The 21,891-nt window shown below is 36.0% G+C and overlaps 1 protein-coding gene across 1 annotated transcript; it reads left to right on the forward strand.

Annotated features, from left to right (window-relative positions):
* Nucleotides 1-419: 419 nt before the first annotated feature.
* On the forward strand, nucleotides 420-19,085 carry LOC103707364 (RNA demethylase ALKBH9B-like). The gene is made up of 6 exons (XM_008791818.6): nucleotides 420-667; nucleotides 771-1,259; nucleotides 17,059-17,144; nucleotides 17,232-17,536; nucleotides 18,071-18,142; nucleotides 18,226-19,085. The coding sequence occupies exons 1-6, from the start codon at nucleotides 520-522 to the stop codon at nucleotides 18,887-18,889; spliced, it is 1,764 nt and encodes a 587-aa protein (XP_008790040.3). The 5' UTR covers nucleotides 420-519; the 3' UTR covers nucleotides 18,890-19,085.
* Nucleotides 19,086-21,891: the final 2,806 nt, after the last annotated feature.

The following is a 21,891-nucleotide window of genomic DNA, read 5'->3' on the forward strand; positions in this document are numbered from 1 at the left end:
ATCATACAAAATCCGATCCGATCCGACCCATTTGCACCCTTGTCCGATCCGCTCCTCTATTGCACCATCGCCTAGTTTAGTGAAGGCCACTATTAGGGGGAAAAAAACACCAAATTATTGTACAAACGGATATCTAAGGAACACATCGACTTCGAATCAAATATATTTCCCGTGAGTCTGTACGCTTAGAATCAATCAAAAAAAAAAAAAGGAAGAAAAAATTATGTACGCCTCAATGAGATTCCACCGAAAACTGAGATCCTCTTAGACGAGAAGAGAATAAAGCAACAATCTTACCCTGCTGATTCCCTGATAAATACATATTAGCCATCCAGTAAGAAAGAACCAAAACAACCAAATATGGTAAAATCGTAGTTTAACATACATTGAAGGACTTCTCGCGTAAATATGCTCGCCCTCTTGCCGACCGACTGCTAGACCCCGCGAACTTCTCTCAAGACTCCCAACGTATCCACTTCACGAGAGAGGAGAGGGAGGGAGAGAGAGAGAGAGAGAGCCATGGACGACCCCTTCGTCCAAGACTACGAACCGTCGGAGCTCGAGATCGCGGCGGAGTTCCTAACCAACTGGCTCCCCTTCCTCACCCGCGACCTCTGCGACGGTTGCTCCGCCGCCCTCCGGCGCCGGATCCAATCCCTCCACCCAGGTCTGCACCCCTATCCGCCTCGATTCTAGGGTTTCCGGTTTTCCTCGCTCTCGATCGATCCGTTCTTCTTTTTCTTAACCCCGTAGATCTCGCGTTTTTGTAGGGGATGCGGCGGTCTCCGGCGGCCGAGAGGATCTCGGCGCTTCGAGCTCCCCCGGACCGCCGGAGCCTTCGGATTGGTCGGATCGGATCCGGCCGATGACGTGGGACTCGGAGCCTCCGCCGGAGTCCGCCAAGGTGCGGATGTCGTGGGCGGACATGGCGCAGGAGGACGAGCTGGAGGAGGAGGAAGAGGAGGCGAGGAGGAGGAGTTTGGAGGCGGGGGCGGGGGAGGAGGAAGGGGAGGTTGAGCGAGGGAAGGGGGAGGAGAAGAAGAAGCCGGAGCTGTCGAGGGAGCAGAGGGAGCTGATACGGTTCAGGAACGTGGGGAGGAAGAAGGATTTCATATGCCTGGAGAGGGTGAAAGGGAAGATTGCTAATATTCTTGATGGTCTGGAGCTGCACACTGGAGTTTTTAGCGCCGCGGAGCAGAAGAGGATTGTGGATTTCATCTATGAACTCCAAGAGAAGGGGAGGAACCATCAGTTGGGAGGTGAGGAAAAGTCCAGAGGTTATATGTTCTTGTTCTAGTTAGTTATGTTTACCATGTACAGTTTTCAATTTCAGAATCGTCACTTATCCTTTTCCTAGACTTAAAACTTTTGGATTTTGAAAATTGAGGCTATTTTTTTAGGAGATGTTTGGTTGTTAAAAAGAACATGTTGAAAAAGGAGAAAACTTACATGATGTGAATTTGGAAAGCTCTTCTCGTAATAGAAATTTGATTTCATGATTATGAGTTTTATGAAATTTCCATGCAACCAAATATGTAGTAGTACAAAACCGCGACATGCAATTTTAGGAAACATGTAAAAATCACATGAGGAGGGCGGGCCTTGGTGCCATGGTAAAGTTGCTCCATTACGGCCTAATTGTAATGGGCTTGAAACATAGAATCAACTTTTCTACATGTAGAGGTAAGGCTTCGTAGATCTAACCCTTACCCAACTTCGCAATGGCAGGAGCCTTGTACACTGAGATGCCTTTTATGTAAAATCATATGATCTCATAATTTTTGTTTAGATTCAAATGCTCCCTAAGTTCACTAGTGTTGGACATGTAAGATGCATGTAATTTGTTTAAGGCATGGGAATGATATCAATAGCAATCTTTCAGAGTGGATGGTAGACCTTTTCTTCTTAGTCATTTGTTTGAGAGCAAAAATTGTAAAGTGTTTTTTTTTTTCCACTACAAGAAGAGCTTTGAAGGAAAGTGTGACAAACAGGCCTAAGCACAAACATTGTCGCATGCAGAATATTGTTGATTAGAGATCTGGGATATTGGACTGCATCTTTTCTAATATAGTCTGTCAAAAATGTGCTAGAACTAGATGTTACAGAATAATGCTGTAATTACTTATTTAAATTGAGAAACGAACAAAATCGGGAAAAAAGAAAGAAAACTATGTTTTATATCATATAACTTGATATGGTGCTGTGTTTGAGATTAATTTTTTAAGTAGGAAGTAGGCAAGCCTTGGATGGGCAGTTGATGCGGTGAAATTCTTTAAACCCAACTTCAGCAAAAAATTTAACCAATCGAGAAGCATTGGGAGCAGTCAAGCTCTTTAAAGACATCCTTTTAATGTTATTAATTCTATTTTACAAAAAAAGAGCATGCTCTAATTCTGGTCATCACAATCTAAAGTAAGTATAGTTAGTTGGATGGGCAGGCGATGGCATCCATGCACATGATTTGAAAGTGGAAGGAAATTGTGATAGAAACTTTTCTAGTGATCTACTAGGATATGTTGGTTTACCTGGTTGCTCTTCTACAAGGTGACATAGTAAGGAAGTAATGCATGGAGAAGTTCAAATGAAATCATTGGTCCTTATCAAATTGGCAAAGTTGATTATTCAATATTCAATGCTCAAAATAAAACTTCTTTCAATTTGATGAGAAACAACCACTTTGAGGTTGTAAGGAGTAGATGAGCGGCTATGGATAGTTCTCTCAGCTGTTTGAGAGTTAAGTAGCCACTATTAGTAAGGCTTGATTTTCTAAATACATTATGGATATTAGAACTTGGACTGCAAGCAGTGCTTCTTCTACAATTCAATCAGTAAAGCCAAAAAATATTACCTTTGGTTGTAATTCAAAGTAAGGTTACTCTAAATTACATGATGCGACAATTCATCATTAAAATCTTTAGATGTAAAGGTAATTCTTGTTATACAGCTAAGTGATGTAATTATTCTAGAGGGATGTGAGTTAGAAGTGGTCGAAATGAAGGTAGATGAAAAGACGAGGAATTGGATAAGAAAGTGCATGTCTGTGTGAACATGGCTAACTTATTGTGGGTTGACATTTGTAATGCCTCGTATGGATGAAGAGAGATATTTGCTACTGCTTGTCATCTTTCTTATTTATTTCAAGAACATCTAAAGAAATGAGGCTTAATCATTGACAAACAGATCATCAGATTTTAGGGGTCTCAATAGATTGGATGGGGCTTTGGCTATACTTTGCCTGGACGAATGAGGATCTCAGTTTTCAAGTTGATGCAGGACCACTTGGATAGCGAAGTATGCATAGATAAACCTAAAGGTTCGTTTGGTTGGGGTATGTTAGATTAGGAGGTAATCTAATAATTTCTGAGAATCATTTATCTAGAAAAATGATTACGAGGGAAAACAGGTTTTAGCACATTTGATTGGTGAAAAATTACTCCGAAAAATGGCATCGAAAGAAGATTACTATATTCGGTTGGAGATAATCTTATATAGAAATATTGTAAAATTTTCAAAAATACCATTGAATAAATAATTCAAGTAATGATATTTTTTTTGTTTAGTCCATTTGTTGGCCATTTATGGCCCACTTACATAAAGGCTGTCAAATAGGACATTTTGAATATTTTAGTTAATAATTTTTTAAATTAATTTTACATATATTAAAAAATATATTTTTTATTATAAATACTTTTTTTTATTTTTTGTTAGATCAATAAATATATTAATTATAAATATTATAAATTTATTTATTAATAAATAAAATTTTAATTATAAATATCAATATTTTAATTGTTCTATTATTATTTATAAAGAATACTATTTGTATTTTAATATATTAATGATAATAAACTAGTTTATTATATTAATTATAATAAATAATTAAGAAATACAATAATTATATTGATGATATTAATATATTAATATAATAATTATTTATTTACTAACTAAATAATTAATAAACATACTAATTATCATAAATAATATATTTATTAAAATTAGTATATTTGTTAATATATTAATTTTATATATTTATTAAAATATTTTAATTTATATATTAATTATAAATATAAAATAATTAATATAAATATGTGTTAATTAAAAGTTAAATAAATAAATAATATAAATATATGACTATAATATATCAATTATATATTGTAATATATATTATATTAATATAAAGAGTTTATTTAATCATAAATATATATGCATATTAATATCTATTTAATAAACATTATTATGTCATAGTATACTAATATAAAATATTAAAATATTTATTATACACCCATCTAATATATTAAAATAAAATTAATATAACATATATTAATATAGTTAATATATTAACTATATGATATAATTAATATTAATATAAGTGAGGGTATTTTCGTTAAGCGATGATAATTTCAGAGTACCTCGACTTGGTAATTTGGCGTGGGAAAAAAATACCATTCCACTGGCCGTATCTGTTTTACTTTCTCTCTTTAAAAATTGGCTTCAGACCCACCATTTATTTTACTATCTCTCTCATCCTCTTCGTACCAAACATGGTAATCTAAGATGGGATTGATTTTTCTATACCACATTACTCCCAACCAAATGGACCCTATGGATGGAATTAAACTAGGATTTGAGTATAAATTACTTAAACTAGGATCTGAGTATAAATTACTTCAGTGTTGTGTTGTAAAAACATGGCAAAAATTCTTTTTCATCGTTAAAAGATGTGTCAAAAAATTTTATTTTGTGTTTTCTATAAGAGAAGTGAGTCATGGGCAGACGAATTTAGAGTTGATCAGGTGAATGATGCAGGTTGAAAGTTGATGGTAAAAGAATTTCAGATCTGTTTAATGAAATTATGTGGACAATGTGCATGCTATGAAAAAAAAATAATATATAAAAACATCCATGAAGTGATGAAAATTGCAGATTTTTGTGGTGCAGAGAACCAGCAGATAAGAGTAGTAACAATAGAAATATTTAAGTAAAACTGAAAATAGTGGGGAAGGAGAAGTCTGAAATGAAGCAATAAGAAGCACAAGGAGAAGGAGAGGGAAAAGAAAGACCAGAAAGAGAAGAGGAACAACACAAGAAAGGAATAAAGAGGGAATGGTTGGCCGAATTTGGCCTTCAATCCTTTTTCTATTTCATAAAAGAAAACAAGACACAATGCTTTTCTTAGTGCCAAACTGTAGGGCCATCTACAGCCTAAGTGAATCAGCATCTGCCGTGTGCATTCCTCATTTGGCTCAAATAACTCAAATTAAGGTCCCTAATATCTGTTAATAACCAACTTAATGCCCAGGTTTGAGTCCCTATAAGACTTTAGGTAAGGAAAGAATTCCACTTCCACTGTTCATGGCATCATCGCATGAATAGCAATCAACTAATTTAAAATACTCAGCTCAACTCAACTAAGCTTTAATCCTAATCTACTTGGATCAACTACAAGAATCCTTTTCTTCCATCATGCTCTGTTTAGGGCCATACTTTTTGAAAGATATAGCGGTATCAAGTCCTTCCTTACTACTTTATATCATGTGATTTTCAGTCTATCTCTACACCTCTTTCCTTCTGCATGTATTAAATTATGCCTTCATAGTAGTGCATTCCTTAGCTGCTTCATCTAAGCCATAATCCAAATCGACTAATTTCAAATCCTTATTGAAATTTGGATCTTAACTCAGGTTGTTAGAAAGCACATTTTTCATCAAAGATAGACTATTCTAGTGGTTGATGCTCAAGTATTTCTTGTTTTTGTTTTTTTTATCTTCATTTGTAATATATAGCTGTTACAAAGTATCTAAGTCCTTCTATATATGTACATATGTTTATGCATCTGCATGTTGTTGTCTATTATTTCATAAAGGAACCTTTTTTTTTATTTGAAAGATCTATATATTTAGCCATCTAAAGGAAAGTTAAGTATGTGATGGACCATAATTTAATAATATATACTACGAAATTGCATGACAAATTAGTTTATCTTCATGAGTGCACCAACTGGCTGAGTTGGTAAATTGTTTTGTGTTGATATGAGGACCTAGGTCTGGTCCCGCTTACTCCAGTATTTGTCTAGGCTTCCACCTGTCCTAGTGCTCTCCCCTCCCCAAAAAAAGATAAAAAATAACTGATATGGAGTGGCTAAGTTCAGATATGTGTTCATATATGCATGTCTAAACATAGATCAAGAATAGTGCAAGACTTTTATAGTCCATTGGGCTTGAGACCTATAGATGGGTTTGGCACATTTAGTTGGTTACCTGGATTTGATACCCTTATCCTCTCCCACTAAATATCATTTCTTGTCTATGCTATCTCTAAAATGCTCTGGGCTTGTCAAGCTAGCTGGATAGTTGTATTGTAGATTGTGATTTTCAACATGCTTCAAAAAGTCGAAGCCCTCTATATGTGAACATACTTGGCTGGATGTGGGAGCATTGCAATTATCTTTTGTGCTTTGTTTCCCCTATAAAGATTGTCCTAGTGGTTGACCATATCATAATGATTGAGATTTCAATGTGATAGAAAAACTAATGCTTACACCCTAATGTACCATAATGGGAAATCCTTGAGGCTGGCTTCACGCAGCTAGCCTCAAGGACTGATGATGCTGGGCTCCAACTTTAAACTAAACACCGGAAATCCCTTTGCATGATGAAGCCTTCCTTCTCAGAAAAGGAAATCTCTACATCTTTCCATGCCCTAAAATAAGCACCAAAAATCCTTCTGCATGATGAAGCCTTCCATCTCGGGAAAAAGAAATCTCCATACCTTTCCATGCGTTAAAATAAATACCGGAAACTCTTTCGTGTATGAAACCTTTGTTCTTAGGAAAAAAGAAATCCCTGTCTTTCCACGCATTTAAGATATCATGTATATCTTTTGTCCCGCTTCTCATCTCTGGTAGTGGGGTACACCATCCATATCCTCTATTAAAAAAAAATAAATATCATTCATCAAATATTACATCTCCTATTATAGCCATATATCTATCTACTAATAAATAATGGGAAAGGATCCACGTGTGCCCCAACCCCATGTCCCATGGAAAAAGTATTTTCTTATTTCCTTGATGTCTTTCCATAAATTGTCTCTTGCTCAAGTTTTTAGAAGGGTTAGAATTTTGAAATACGAGTTTTCAACTTCTGTAAGTTTCTTTTTTATATATCTAAAACTTTTTGTAATTAATACAAATCCTCTATTATTGGTAATTTTTAGATATATAGTATTATAATAGTACATTATTTTTAAAACACAAAAATCTTTTCTCCTTTGTTGAAGATATAGAAAATCTTTTTTTATCTATCTTTTATTAAAAGATCACAGCCATCAAAATGCAATTAAATTTCGCGTGCACCTCAAATGCGAGACTCTAGCATGTAGTAGTCATCAAATTGTTCTTCAAGCCCGTGAATAATGGGAGCATCTATATTAGGGGTGCAAGCGAGCCAAGTCGAGTAGCTAGAAGCTCAAGCTTGACTCAATTTAAAATACTCAGGCTCGAAACTCGACTCGAGATCAATCAAGCCTTAATATCCAAGCTCGAATTTGACTTGAATATTAATCGAGCCACACTGAGTTCAAGCTTGAATTCGAGCCTTGGTCACAATTTAAAAATATAGTTAAAAGTTATGAGTTAGATTAGATTAAAAAAATATAGATATTATATTTTTTAAATTTTGAATTAATAATATATTACAAATAAATATAATATTATATATATATATATATATATATATATATATATATATATATATATATATATATATATATATACATACTTGACTAGGTTTGCGAGTCTTCAAGCTGAGTATTTTGCTATTCGTGCTTGACGCAAAACATTATTGGAGCTACTCAAGCTCGAGTCGAGCTCGTTAATTGTTGAGTTGAGCTCAAGCAGCTCGCGAGTTGCTTATCTCATTTGCACCCTAAGTCTATATGAGGAGATATGAACAAAATAGTGATTCCAATTTTTCTTGTACTCAACTATATTAAGGCAAGAAATTAATGATACATATTTAATATGCAAAATCATGCTTGGTGATTTGAAGTATGATAATTCTTCTTGGTATATTGTGTTCCACACTTACCCACATTTAATTTGGTCAGCATACCATAATGATTGAGAATTTGTCTAGGAAGCATGGATATGAATATGGAATATGGATAGATACGATACAAATATGTTCATATAATAAATCTTGAATAAAAAGGATATGATATGGCCATAATATAACAAGAAATAAATATTATTTTTATTTTATGCTACAAAACATCTAGAAACCATGATTGGTTTATTATAAAACACCATTTAGTAACATTCAACATCACAAATTTAAATGAGTTCACAAGATGAAAACTTATAAATATTTAACAATATAATAAAAACAAATATAGTAACTATATTTGTATGTGTTTATGTATCTATAAGTTAGTAGACATAAATACCACAAACATTCTTTACCCTCAAAATATAAATGTAGCAAGGTAGCAATTTAACTAAAACAAATGCAACAAGCTAATAAGAACTTATGCAGCAAAATATATGAATAATTAGAGTAGCAGCAGTGAACGTGCGAGCTTGCCAAGGTGATAAAGTCTTTTGCAGATGTACGAAATGACCTGGGATCAAATCTCACCTTCACTAGGTTTTTGGGGTTTGGGGTATTTTTGGAAGGGCTATCCCCCATTGTGTAGCCTATTGCCTAGGGCCTCTTTCTTAATAAAAAAAGAACGGTAGCAGTACATATTTAGTGGGTCAGCAACAAGATTAAGAAAAATAGAAGAGTTGGAATCAGAAGAAAAAAATTAATGCAGAAAACCAGCAATATAATAAAAAATTATCTTCCAAAAAAATGCAGCAACATAAACAAAATACTGAATTATTACAAAATCACATGCAGAAATATTATATTATCTCAAAAAATGAGATTAGGACATAACCTGCCAGTTTTTCCATGTACCCTACCTATCATATGATACACATAGATGGGAAATACCAAAATGAAAGAAAAAAAAAAAGAAAAAGAAAATGAGTTTTGAATGAAGAAAGAGGAAAAAAAGGAAAAAAGGGACCTAATAACTTATTTAAATTATTGGTTTGGAGGCAAATTTAGGTTCAAAACCCACTTGACCCATGTCCAATCGATGATACGTCTGATTGATTTTAGTGATGCTATGATTCTATCACAATCGATGTGCCTAACTAGAAAGAGTATATGATGCATGATTGTAATCTCATATTTTATCCCCAAATTTTTATTTGTGTGAATGTTGTGGGATATAACCACATGGATGGCTATTATTCCATTACATATGATACACTTGGTACTTTAAACTAGGGCGAACAATAAAGATTTGACACACCATATAGTGGGCTTGCATTGTCATAAGATCAAATATTCATTTAATTTAATTTTCTGTCGATAGGTTAAAGAAGAAATATGATAGCATTTTTCTCCACTGTTTTAAAAGGGTAGAATTGGAAACATAAGAGGAAGAGTTGAAGGTAAAATTTGACAGAAAATTCCATGAATTGGAGGTGGTGAGCCAAGGAGCCACACGGGTGTTCACATTAGTAGTGTATAAATCCATGTTTTGGACTGTCTATACTTTTGTAAGCAGTTTAAGAAAGAAAAGGAAAGAGAACCTGCTAGCCAAGTTGCTGTTCTCTAGTAGGGGTGTTGACTATCTCCGCTTTCTCTCGTACTATCGCTTTTAGCAAGGTGCTGTGTCTTGTGCCTTAGCTCACCGCCGGTGCTTATGTAAACTGATATAGCCACTTTCATTAGTTCCATTATGGTAAGCTGGGCTTTAGGCTTAAGGGAAGTTTGATTGCTCAATTCACTCCTGAGGCGGAGAAGCAGTCTCTTCTTCCTTCCTATCTATACACTAAGCTAGTGGATTAGAAATAGAACCATTATCCAAATTGCACACGTGAATCCTTAATAACATGGAATCGATGGCTACAACATTTTTTTGCAACCCATGAAACTCCTTGCTCTCCTCTGCATTTTGCCTCGCATAAGATATTCCCTTGTTTTCCTTTGATCATCCTGCATATTGGATATGATCTATCTGAGAAAATTTTGCCCATTAAATCTCTGAGAATAGTTAAAAGCTGATTTATGACAATTTCATTGTATAGTATTCCTCTATGCTTGGCTTGTTATTGTCTGCTAAACAATATGGTTCTATCTAGAAAACCTTGCTCATTATCTTCCTCCTTTTTATCCACCTTCTACCCTTTGCAGTTTGCTCCTCCTTCCTTGCAACTCACCTTCAGTCTCAAATTAGTAATTGATTATATTATAAATCCATTTAGATCTCTCAACTTGTAAGGCTAGGTTCTTCATTTCTGGCAATTCTGTTCCTGAACCCTAATTATTGATGGGGGAATTAATATTGCCTTCATGGAATCCAATTTATACATTAGAAATTAGGTGCAGCTTGAAGAAGCAGCCTGTTTCCTTTTGCTTTTGAGAAACCTCATTAATTTTTGCATGGCTGGATCTTAAAGCCTTTTTTTTCCTAAGTTGTGATTACTTGGGATTCTCTTTTTTTCAATTTGAAGATAAAATTATTTTGGGAATCAGTATTTTTAATCTCCACTGTTCTACCAATTAGTACTTTCGGAAACCCAAAGCACCTATGGTTCCATCTCCATAGGAGTGGCGAGGTGTGGAGAACGTGTTTGTTTCTGCCTTAAGGTACTGGGTACTTAAGCCGTGTTTTACATTTGAAGAATCTTTTGGAATCCTGTGGTTCCTTGAAGCAGGAATTTGGATAGTCATAGTCTCTTCCTCTCCATTGAGTAGGATTTAGAACAGTAAAGATGCAGCCACACTGAATCTCATGAATTCCTATGACAAAAAACTTTTTTCCTTTTTAGCAAAGTTGTTGCTGAAGGGCTTCCTTAAGAAGAGTATGCATCTGCAGGAGAGGAGATAAGGGGAAAGAATCTTTGTGGGATCTCCCATCTGGCATCTGGATTCTTGTGATGAAAGACAGCTTTTTGATCATCGTCAAACCTTTAATAAATAAAAACCTCTATTCCAACTCCAAATCTGCTTTGCAGCAAAGGGACAGACCATTTACTAGAACTTCTTAAGTATGACATCAGGTTAACTACAAAAACAATTCATTGTACCATAGATCTCGCTAAAGAAAGGAATGGGAGAGAAAAACCTACAAAAACTTCTGAAATCCAACACCATTAATACTACATAGGAAACTAGATTTAAGTTAGATACCCCTCTTAGAATGTCTCTCAAAAGCTTTTTGCTGTTCTGGCAAATATGAGAAAAAAATGATATTTAGGTCTAGCATAAGGCCTGATAGTCTTTTACCAGCCCCTCACAATTATTGCATTCTATTCTTTATTTTGCATGTAACTTGCCTTAGTTCAACATCTCCAAGTGGCGGTCCTTCAACCATCTTGTATGCAATCCAACAACCCTCATCACAAGCAATGGGATATGTGTTGCGATCTTCTGAGTCTAACATGTTGTTTCTAAGCAAGGTCCGCCGTACCAACGTACCGGTGGGCACCGGTACCAGTACCAAACGGAGCCGAACCGGTGGGGCTGGTTCGGCCGAGTTTCAGCTTTGGCGTCGTTTTTTTTTTTTTTGGGGGGGGGGGGGGGGGGAGTTCTCATTTTAAAAGCTGTACCGGTGCGAACCGAGCCGGTTCGCACCGATAAAGCCCTGGAACCGACCGGTTCCGACCCCACCGATTTTAATTGCTGTACCGGACCGGTGCTCGTCGATATCGGTCTGATATGGGCTGAACTGACCGGTTCCAGTTGGTTTAGCAGACTCTGTTTCTAAGGCATAATCGTGACTAATTGGCTCATGTGGAATGACAATAGAAAAACTTATTCTCAAATCGAATAGGTGTTACAGCATGTTGCTTTGAACTTTGATAAAAAAACCACTATCCTTCCAATAAAATTTTCCTACCCTTGTTGAAATGAAAAAGAAAAGAAACACCTACTTTTTAAACTTCGCATAAAGGAAAGAGAAGGGGATTAGTGTTTCATGATGACTCGATTGTTGTCATTAAGCTGTTAATATAGGGTGTTCTTTTGGTCCCACATTTAAGTTAAGAATTTTCTCTTCTTTTTCTGATGAAATTTACTGCTGCTTTCAACTTTAGTAATCACCATATCCTTCTGATAGCCACAGGTTTCAAACTTTTAATGGTTTTAACATATTAGTATGCTTCCATTTGATCCTTGTGGGTAGAGTCTGGTTGTAGGATAGTCAATCTATATCTATTATAAGTATACTCTTTTCATCAAATATCAAAATTAAGGATCGCCGAACCTATACCGACACATGGTACAGGGCGATGTACCGGTGGGTCACCGCTATGGTACAATACTAGTTCAGTACTGTACCGACACATGATACAAGACGATGTACCGGTCATCTAAATGGTACATCGTTTTTTTTATTTTTTTATTTTTTTGTTTTCTTAATCTTTTTTGTTTTCACTTATTATTTTGATGATAATTGTTTAATTTGTAATTTTGACATTGTTTTGATATCTTTTTGGTCATAAAGTAGAATTGAAGTACGATAATGTATTTATAAGTGAATATACATAAAATATAACAAATGGAGTAGATTTAATGTATTTAAAGTACAAAATTCGTACCGACATGAAAAATTTTGTGGAGTGCCGATGTCCCTCATAGACGTCAGGAGCACGATCATAGTCTGGGCCTGGGATACCCACTTCAAGATTCTGAGAGGATTGCCCATAAATTTGGGCCTAAGTCTCTATGTGCATGATTGTGTCCAAAGTTAAATAAATTGCTATCAAATTTAGGTAGAAAGAATGATGAATACCCCTAAATATGCTACCAGTTTTACAAAATTTTTTTATCATTATTTTATTTTTTAATTCAAAAATATATTTTCTAATCTAAAAATTCAAAGATTGGTTGTATTGTGTAAATCACCTATAGGTCTATAGGATATCACGAAATTATGCCGAAACCCAAAAGTTTGGCACCTTCATTTTTTCTATTTTTTTATCGATTTTCAGCATGTAAAAGAAAAAAAAAAGAGAGGAGAGGGAAGGGAAGAAGGCCCTTTGCTTTGTTTTTGGGTTGGATCTAGTTTGAAATCAGCAAAATCCTCTCTGTCTTTGATTTTTTTTGGGGTTGGAAAAAAAAGAGACGTGAGTAGAGAAGGCATCCGGGCCTTCTCTGCCTCCCTCTCAATAATTTAAAGGGAGAGAGGGCCGAACCGTGTTGAACCAAGGATGGTTCAGGTCAGATCGGGCTTGAACTGAGCGGTTTGGGCTTTGTTTCGAATCGAGCAGCTGTACTGTTGTGGTTCGGGGTGGTACGAATTGGTATGCTTGGAATTAGTTGGTTTGGGGCACTTTGGCATTCCATGATCAAAACATTGGGTCCATTCTTGCGTTGATTAGAGGTCAGTACAGCAACATGCTATATTACATTGTAACTTGTTGGTACAGGAGCCTGCATGCTTAGGTACAGTTAGAGAATCTTTATTTTTTTCCTTTCCTTGCCATTACATTTTAGTGTAAAATAATATGTTTTTCAAAATCCTAACATGATTTCTGTCTAGCTAAACACATCTACTATCCCCAGTTATGTGAGGGATGAATGATAGCTGCTGATGAAGATATGCAAAGCATATACCATTAACATTTGATAGAAGTTGAATTTCTGAACCAATTTGAATTATCCTTCTAAAACACCTCATGCAAAAGCAAAAGCAAGAATCCTGTATGGGATAGTTTGTACATGTTTTAGTATCCTGGGTAGGATATATCATTATCCTGCACTTTCACCCTTCTCAAGTAGAGGTGCTGTCATCAATTCCCCATGGAGCATCCTTCATTCATAGTCTGAGCATGGTAATATAAAGCAGGGCAACTTAGAGTGCAATTTGGTTTGCAAATACAGGTTAATGTGGTCTGATTCAATATATCCATGGATTAGGCAATTTACATACAGTTCAAAGCAGTTGAGGTGTGATTCACCTTGGTTTCTGCCAAAGTAGGGCCAGTATGTTCTGTTTAGCTAGCCTCTGTGCTCTTGTAGCAGGTTACACTATCAAGAACATTTTAATAAAAGAAATTGAAGAAGACATTGGGAGCTTTGATAGAGGATATGTTGATATATAACAAACTTGACATCTCGATATATAAATTGACTTCAGGTGGGATCCACTGTCTATACATGTTGAATAATGTGTTAAAGCACATTTCACTGTTTACAGCATATTGCTGCAACAGTAGGTATCATGATACAATCTCATATCATAATGACAACCATGCTATACAATAAGATAAAGCAGAACGCTCACATTATTGCTTTACTTTATTGTAACAATTCTAAGAAAAAAATCATTTTGTCAACATGCAACTTTTTTTTGCTGATTATGTCATGTCCATCATTTTCTGACTCCATTAAGAACTTTGACTTTGCAATGTTTTAGAAAATGGAAATAGAAGAGATGGATAAAGAAGATTCATAGATTACTAAAGTTGGGAATAATTCAGTATTTCACTGCTGATAATGGAATCTTTTTCCTGTTTGGATGATTTTGTTGCAACATTAAAGAGGCGAAATTCAGTATAGGGGTTGGCCTCATACTTTTAACCTAAATATTGACTTCAACAATCTTAGTATAAGTTTATTCCATTGCATTACAAAAGTTTCTGCTATTTTTATCCCAGTATCCAGTAGTTTGCTGCTCTCAAATGAGCTATGCTGTTCAGTTACCACCACCATATCATCATAGTCCTAATATTTACCCTTGATTTCCCATGTGCGGTGCCCTTCTTCCATATCTGGCATCACTTCTTTAAGGGCTTTCTGTAAAGAGTAACATTTCCCCATTAGATTGGTTTCTGGTAGCACAAAATATAAAAGCGATCCATTTGAATCTCCAACATGTCTTCCCTTAAGGAGGCAAACTTACTAAATTTGTGGAAGTAAAGTTGGTTTTTTATGTAAACATAAGCCAACAAATAGATTTTCTAGTTTCTCCTCAAAGCACCTTTTCAATTCCTGCATATGATAGAGGCATCAAATCAAACATTTTTATGTTTTGCCTTTTCTTGTTTAAAAGGCTTAATTGCTTTTTTTTAAAAGCAAAGCCAAGTATGCCTTTCAGGTTGTTGTAGAGTTGAGTTTCTAATGGCTTGTTAACTGGGTTCCTTGAATCAGGAATGGGGTATAAATGCTCATTGAAGCTCAACATGCAGATGTTTTAATTGGATGGTAAAACAACCATAGCTAACTGCTACTGCTAATGCTTGTTTGATGTTTTCTTTTCCATAGTCATGTTTCGTTGGTATCATATGATATTTAGGCATGCAAATTGATGGCATGGTTATGATTGACATCAAATGAATGCAGATGCATCTTGTAAATTAGATATTATGCTGCTATGTACATAATCATGGATAGTTTCACCAGTTAGTTTTCTGGGCATTTCAGAGCAACATGGCTTTGGCTATATTCCTGCAATTGGATGGGCGAGTGCCATATTCTCAAATTAGCGCACATCATATGTAAATCTGTCGTCCGGCAACATATATATTCCATTTGGTTAATTGTAATAGAATTGCTTAGCTAAGGAATACTACCAACTTGTACAAGCTGATTGGATGCTCCATTACTTTTGTGATGCCCTGCATGGGTTGGAATCATTGAGGGACTAAGGAAAAAGTGCATTGGACCAGAGGAAGTTACAAATCCCTCAGCCCAGTTTTTTTTTTAATAATATACATATATATTTTATTTATTTTTAACTATATATATAATTATTTCTATTTTTATTTTTATGGATGAAAAATTCATCTAATTGGTGTCTTTTGGTATTTGACAACCTTGGGACTGTAGCATAGTGCACTTTGCCCGATTCTGCTCATTTTCTTCTCTGTTTACTCCCTTCAGTCCTTCCCATCAGTTGTGATATATTATATGGATAAAGAAGCTGGGCATGTGAAGGCCCTTTAGTTTGATAATGCACATATATGATTCTGCCCTGTTTAACTATGAAAAGGGTAGCATAATCGTCTAAGTATTGTGTAGTAAATACATTTGCTGGTTAGTGCTTTTATTTTAGTGCAGGCTTTTTTATTACTAAGGTTCTGTTTGGAGGAGCTGTTTGTAGTAGAGCTTTTGGAAGTAGAGCTGTTGGAAGTAGAGCTGTCTAAAGCAGAGCATTTATAAAAAGCTGTTTGCTGTTTGGTAACTACATTTCTAAAGTGCTGTTGCACTTTAACATGTGTTTGGTAAACAAACTGAGAAAGTACTTTTGTATGACAAAATGACTATAAAGGATATTACCAGTATTATATAACAGAGCATAATAATATAATATGTATTAATACATAAATATTTGATATAGTATAATATTAATGTAATGTAATATAATATTATTATAATATAGTACTATAACATTGTATTAATAATAATTTAATATAATATTAAATTAATTAACACAAAATATCAATGTATTATGATATAATGTAATATTATATTATATTTATAGTATAATATAATAATAAATATATAAAATATTATAATTATTAGTGTAAATTAATTTTTCATCCTTCTAATGATCATTTATCTCTCTAACAAATAAAGAGAAAGGAAGAAGAATATAGAGAGGGAAAGAGAGAAAGGAAGAGGCGGGATAAAGATTTTGGGGGAAAAAAGTGTGATTTAAATGAGGGTATTTTGGTCCAAAAAACAGCTTCCCGACAAAGCTGAAAATAGCATTTTCGGAAAGCTCCAAATTGGAGCTTCTCCCCAAAAGCTGTTTTCAGCTTGTCGCAAAAGCTGCTTTCCGAAAATTTTATCAAACATCATTTTTTATCTAAAAGTACTTTTGAAGGGCCAGAAAGTGCTTTTTGGCCCTCCAAAAGCTCTCCCAAACAGGGCCTAATTCTTGTGACTTGTATATAAACTCGTACTTTTCTCATTTACTATGCTGTTATAAAGCTCAGCTCAGTTCTCTAATGTTTTCAGACAATTTGGTGATCTCATCTGCTGCTATTTGCAGAGCATACATATTCAGAACCACGAAAATGGATGCCAGGCAAGGGCCGGGCGACCATCCAATTTGGATGCTGTTATAATTTTTCTATGGTATTTCATCACAAGCATTTTGGATATGAAACTTCTTACATTTGTAGTTGGAAGATGGGGAGAAACTAATGAGAAGTCTGTTGACAGGATAAGGATGCTAACCTCCCAGGCATCCTTCAGAATGTTATTGCAGATCCAATACCTCATCTTTTCAAGGTGATCATAAGGAGACTCATTCGCTGGCATGTACTCCCAGCAGCATGCATACCTGACAGTTGTATCGTCAACATTTATGAACCAGGAGATTGTATACCACCTCATATTGACAGCCATGATTTTGCTCGACCATTCTGTACCGTGTCGTTCCTTAGCGAGTGCAATATACTCTTTGGATCCAACTTAAAGGTTGCTGGAGCAGGCGAGAGTTCAGTTCCAATCTCCTTGCCTGTTGGGTATGCATGTTTAAAACTCTGACATCTTGCCTATTTCCATTAATGTTACCGTGACCAGGAATTAATGCATATAATTTCTTTTTCATTTACTTGGATTTTTGTGATAAGGACCTGGATGTGTGAAGAGACATTATGAAACATATTTACATCATATTAAATATGATCATGGGTTACTGTAAGATAAATGAGGAACTTGTCTCAACGTGTACCTTCTGCTACTTTATATTTAATGCATATGACTAATAGTACATATCTATATTCCTTAAGTTTGATATATCATGCTTTTTATTCTCCCAATTGAAAGGAAAATTGATTTATATTATTGTTTTATAATTACCCAGTGAAGTCCTATTTGAGCTCACGATGTTTCAAGATATAGTGATTTGATTTCAATTATCCTGTTTAAAAACTCATTTTACACTAGATGGTGTATGTAATGTTAATCAACCCTGAATTGCTGCCGATTAACTTGATGATGCTGGGTTATGTAATTGTGATTCTTCAATGCAAAACCTAACTTCTAACTTTTTTCAGGTCAGTGCTTGTCTTGAATGGTAATGTAGCTGATGTTGCAAAGCATTGTGTGCCAGCAGTCCCAAAAAAAAGGTATGACTATCATTTAAAAAAAAAGAGAAAATGTTCGATATGTTCAAGTCATAGCTCTCTCATGTTCTTATTTTAAATCACAGGATATCCATTACCTTCAGAAAAATGGATGAAAACAAGCGGCCAGTTGGTTTCAAGCCTGAACCAGATCTGCAAAGCATCCAGCCACTTCCATATGATTCTGAGGCAAAGAAATTACCTCATCAGGACTGGAACAAACAACCTGCAGTAGAGAGTAAAAGCTTTAAGAAAGGGAAGAAACCCAAAGGAAGGTCAGCTGGGATAAAGCCTGAACAACATTTGTATGAGAGCCAGTCTCATCCTTATGATGCTAGCACGTCGACAAAGAGATCCGCATTCCGAGCTATGGACGATCAGCGTGCAATGGCTAGTAACGCGTCTGAGAGAGGAAGAAACTTTGTTGGGAGGTCAACTGAATCAAAGCCAGAACCAGATTTGCAAGACATCCAATTACATCAAGATGATGCTGATGATCTCACAAAAAGGTCAGTGCAACGAGGTCGGCATGAGGAAGAGCATGATAACCTGGAGAGTAGCAAGGATTATGGTGGGAGGAGAGTGCGAATGGAGCAGAGGAGGATCATTATAAGCCGCAACATGGAAGGAGAAGAGGAAACACTACCCGTAGGTAGTCAGACTGCAGAGCCAACCCGTCTTTCCCGGGCTCATTTGCGATCCCTGAATAATGGACGAAGAAGGGTGAGGGTAAGCTTGTCTAATGATTAGTGGTGTCAAGTCACAAGAATTTTCCACATCAGATTTAGTTTAAATTGTGATGACTTGGGTTGTGGCATTTCGTTTGCGCATTGCTAAGGTTTGGCATTAGCTCATATGTTCGACATTAATATTCCCCATCATTGGTGTCATTTATGTTATGTCGAAATGTGTTATTTTATACATCAAAAAATTACTTTACTGCAAATTACTTCAGCTTTCTAGTTTGAACATGATAGAATTGACTGTTTTAATGTTCTGAGCAGTAAATAAAAAAAAAAGATTAAATGCATCCGGTGAAACTCACGATTATCCTTCTTCTTCCTTGAGAGCAGATTTGGGGTTGGGGAGAGTAGGCAGGAGCTGGATGGGAACAGCTTGTGTTGGGCAGTTTCTATGCTGAGCTACTTTCACTAACTAGCTCTGTACCTTTAAAAACTGTGAAAGAAAGTATCAGAGCCTTTGTCTGATCAGATTGCATAGAGAGGATTTAAATGGCCTCCTCGGTGGATTACATAGTGTACATTTCGCCTCTCTTTTCATCTTCCCTTTTTCTAACTCTTCATTAAGTGGTAGAATCTCTTTTGTGCATTTCTAAACGAAAAGTTCCAAGTTTGGTTGGTGCATAAGTTTTCCATATAATTGACAAGAAGCTTTTCTCTTGTTCGCTATGCCCATGCTTCTTCAACATTCTTTTATTGTTCTTTTCCTAAATCTCACATAATACTGCCCATCTGACGAGTAATGCCATATTATTTTGCATACCTCAAACGGGGAGTTTCTTTGAATGACAAAGGGATCAACCGGTTGTCCCGAACTAAAAGTTTCATCTTGAAGCCGGTTTGTTTAACATGGAGATGGGCTTAACCTCTTTATGGTGTTTCATCCATCCATTCTTGTCCTGTTAGATCATCTACCATCCATTCAGGCATCCCAGTAATTTAACGTTTGGGGCTAATCATTTACTTGATAATTGTTTGAACAGAGAAGCCCATATTGTAGGTACATGGTAAACTAATAATGCTTAGATTGTGATGGTTGGTTAAAAAGGGCTACCAAGGCTAACAGAAAATTGCCAGGCTGATCCATACAAATAATCAGAAAGGAGCCATCTTTTGTCTAAAATTTTTGGTTCTACAATGAAGCAAATTTATTGATTTATTTATTTTTATCTCAAACCATGACTTGTTTTCTTTAAATAAATAAATAAATAATAAAAATAAAAAGAAGAAAAATAAGGATTTTTCTGCAAAACCCCTTCTTTTCTTTTACACTTCAACAAAGCAAGTTGGGCTCACGTTGTTGGTTATCTAAAAGAATAATAAAGAAGGAGAAACATGGCTTATACATAAGCTGTAAGTGTGATCCTCCCCCAACTCCTTGAGGAGTATATTTCAGGATTCTACATGAGCCATGAATTTATAGAAGAACTGTCGGTCCCAGCACAAGCGTAACGATAACGATGACGATTCCATTTTTTTAGTGCTTCAAGTGTTAGAGAACTAGGCAATTCACAATATCTAGTGGCATTAGAGTAGTCAATTTAAGCTTGAATTATGGAATTGACTAGGTTGGGTATGAATCTGAGAGGTAGAACTTTGCCGTTTATCATTCAAAGTGGATAAGTTACGGGTGTGCATGGAAAAGTGTCAGGACAGAGTAGTCATTCTGTCAAAGAGAGTGCACTGCAAATTAGAAGCATATTAGTTTGGGAAAGTAATACTTAAATGTTCTTCACACACCCATTCTCATGTGAAGGAGCCTGTGGGATTCTTATATTAAATCAAAATTTAATAATAATAATAATAAAAAAACACTCACTCATACCCAACCCAAGGGAGAGTGACTGATGGTGTCTTAAAACAGCACCACATAAATGGGCATGCTTGGGCAATACGTCTCTAGACCAAGACTGCTACTACTTGGAAAGGGTTTGGGCAGACCATCAGACGACTGACTCAACTGCAATAAGTCAGGACCCACGTATAAGACCAGAGATTGTGTGGTCCTTCCTAGTCCCACCCCCTACTATAACTACAGTAGCTTAAAGATCCCTACAGTTACATGAGATTACAAGCAATTCAACAGGTCCTCCCCCTTCACTATCAAACACTTTGAATCTCCTCCAGATGGAGCTCATATGTCCTTTCTTTTTGTGATCTAGGCATCATGCCCATCCCTTTTCCAAGAATTAATCAACTTTGTGCCTATGGGAAATGAGGGAAGCAACAAATTAAGGCTGCTTCTTTTCTACTGTCCCTTATTTGTGCAAGGAGGGGATGTGGGGTGAGTACTGCTTTAGAAGTGGAAGTGAAGGGGCGGTCAAAACTAGTATGTTGCTTTGACACTTCAGATAGACTGAGAGAGAGAGAGAGAGAGAGAGAGAGAGAGAAGGCGGCTGCTAACACAAGAGAGAGAGAGAGAGAGAGAGAGAGAGAGAGAGAGAGAGAGAGAGAGGGGGGGGGGGGGGGGGGGGGAGAGAGAGAGAGAGAAGGGTGGCTGCTAACACCAAGACGCATCTTTCATGATATCTTTGTGTAATCTTTTGGGATCTCCTGTGAGAACATCAGCAGTGGATGATTACCCCAAAGAAAAGGAGGCATTTTTGTACCCATCCCTACCCATCCCTAAGGGCTGCCCCCTAGGGGAGGCTCTCCTCTATATGAGGTATGAGTTGTAGGGTCCTACCTTGATAGAGCTACCGCGAGAGAGAGAGAGAGAGAGAGAGAGAGAGAGAGAGAGAGAGAGATGAGGGTATTGCGTTTGCATGATAGGGAAAGGAAAATCTCATGATGGTGGTGTCAATATCAGGGAAAATTTAACACAATCTGAAAAGTTGCACTTTGGGAGGCTCAGTAGTCAGTTCTGTACTGAAGCACGGATGACATGCATACAAACTATTATCTAAAGGAAAATGCTTCGAAAAACCCGGTGTAGCGCTCATTCCGGGTACTCTAATGGTATGTCAAACAGTACTCTTATCTCAAAGCGAATAAAAAAAAGAAGAAGAAGAC

This window comes from Phoenix dactylifera, chromosome 16 (assembly GCF_051530095.1).
Source record: "Phoenix dactylifera cultivar Ajwa chromosome 16, Ajwa_hap1_PhDact_Kaust_v1.1, whole genome shotgun sequence".
NCBI lineage: Eukaryota > Viridiplantae > Streptophyta > Magnoliopsida > Arecales > Arecaceae > Phoenix > Phoenix dactylifera.

Coding starts and splice junctions, on each gene's coding strand:
- LOC103707364 (XM_008791818.6), top strand. CDS start 520: ATGGACGACCCCTTCGTCCAAGACTACGAACCGTCGGAGCTCGAGATC. Junction 668..770: donor GATCCAATCCCTCCACCCAG/GTCTGCACCCCT, acceptor GCGTTTTTGTAG/GGGATGCGGCGGTCTCCGGC. Junction 17,537..18,070: donor CCAATCTCCTTGCCTGTTGG/GTATGCATGTTT, acceptor AACTTTTTTCAG/GTCAGTGCTTGTCTTGAATG.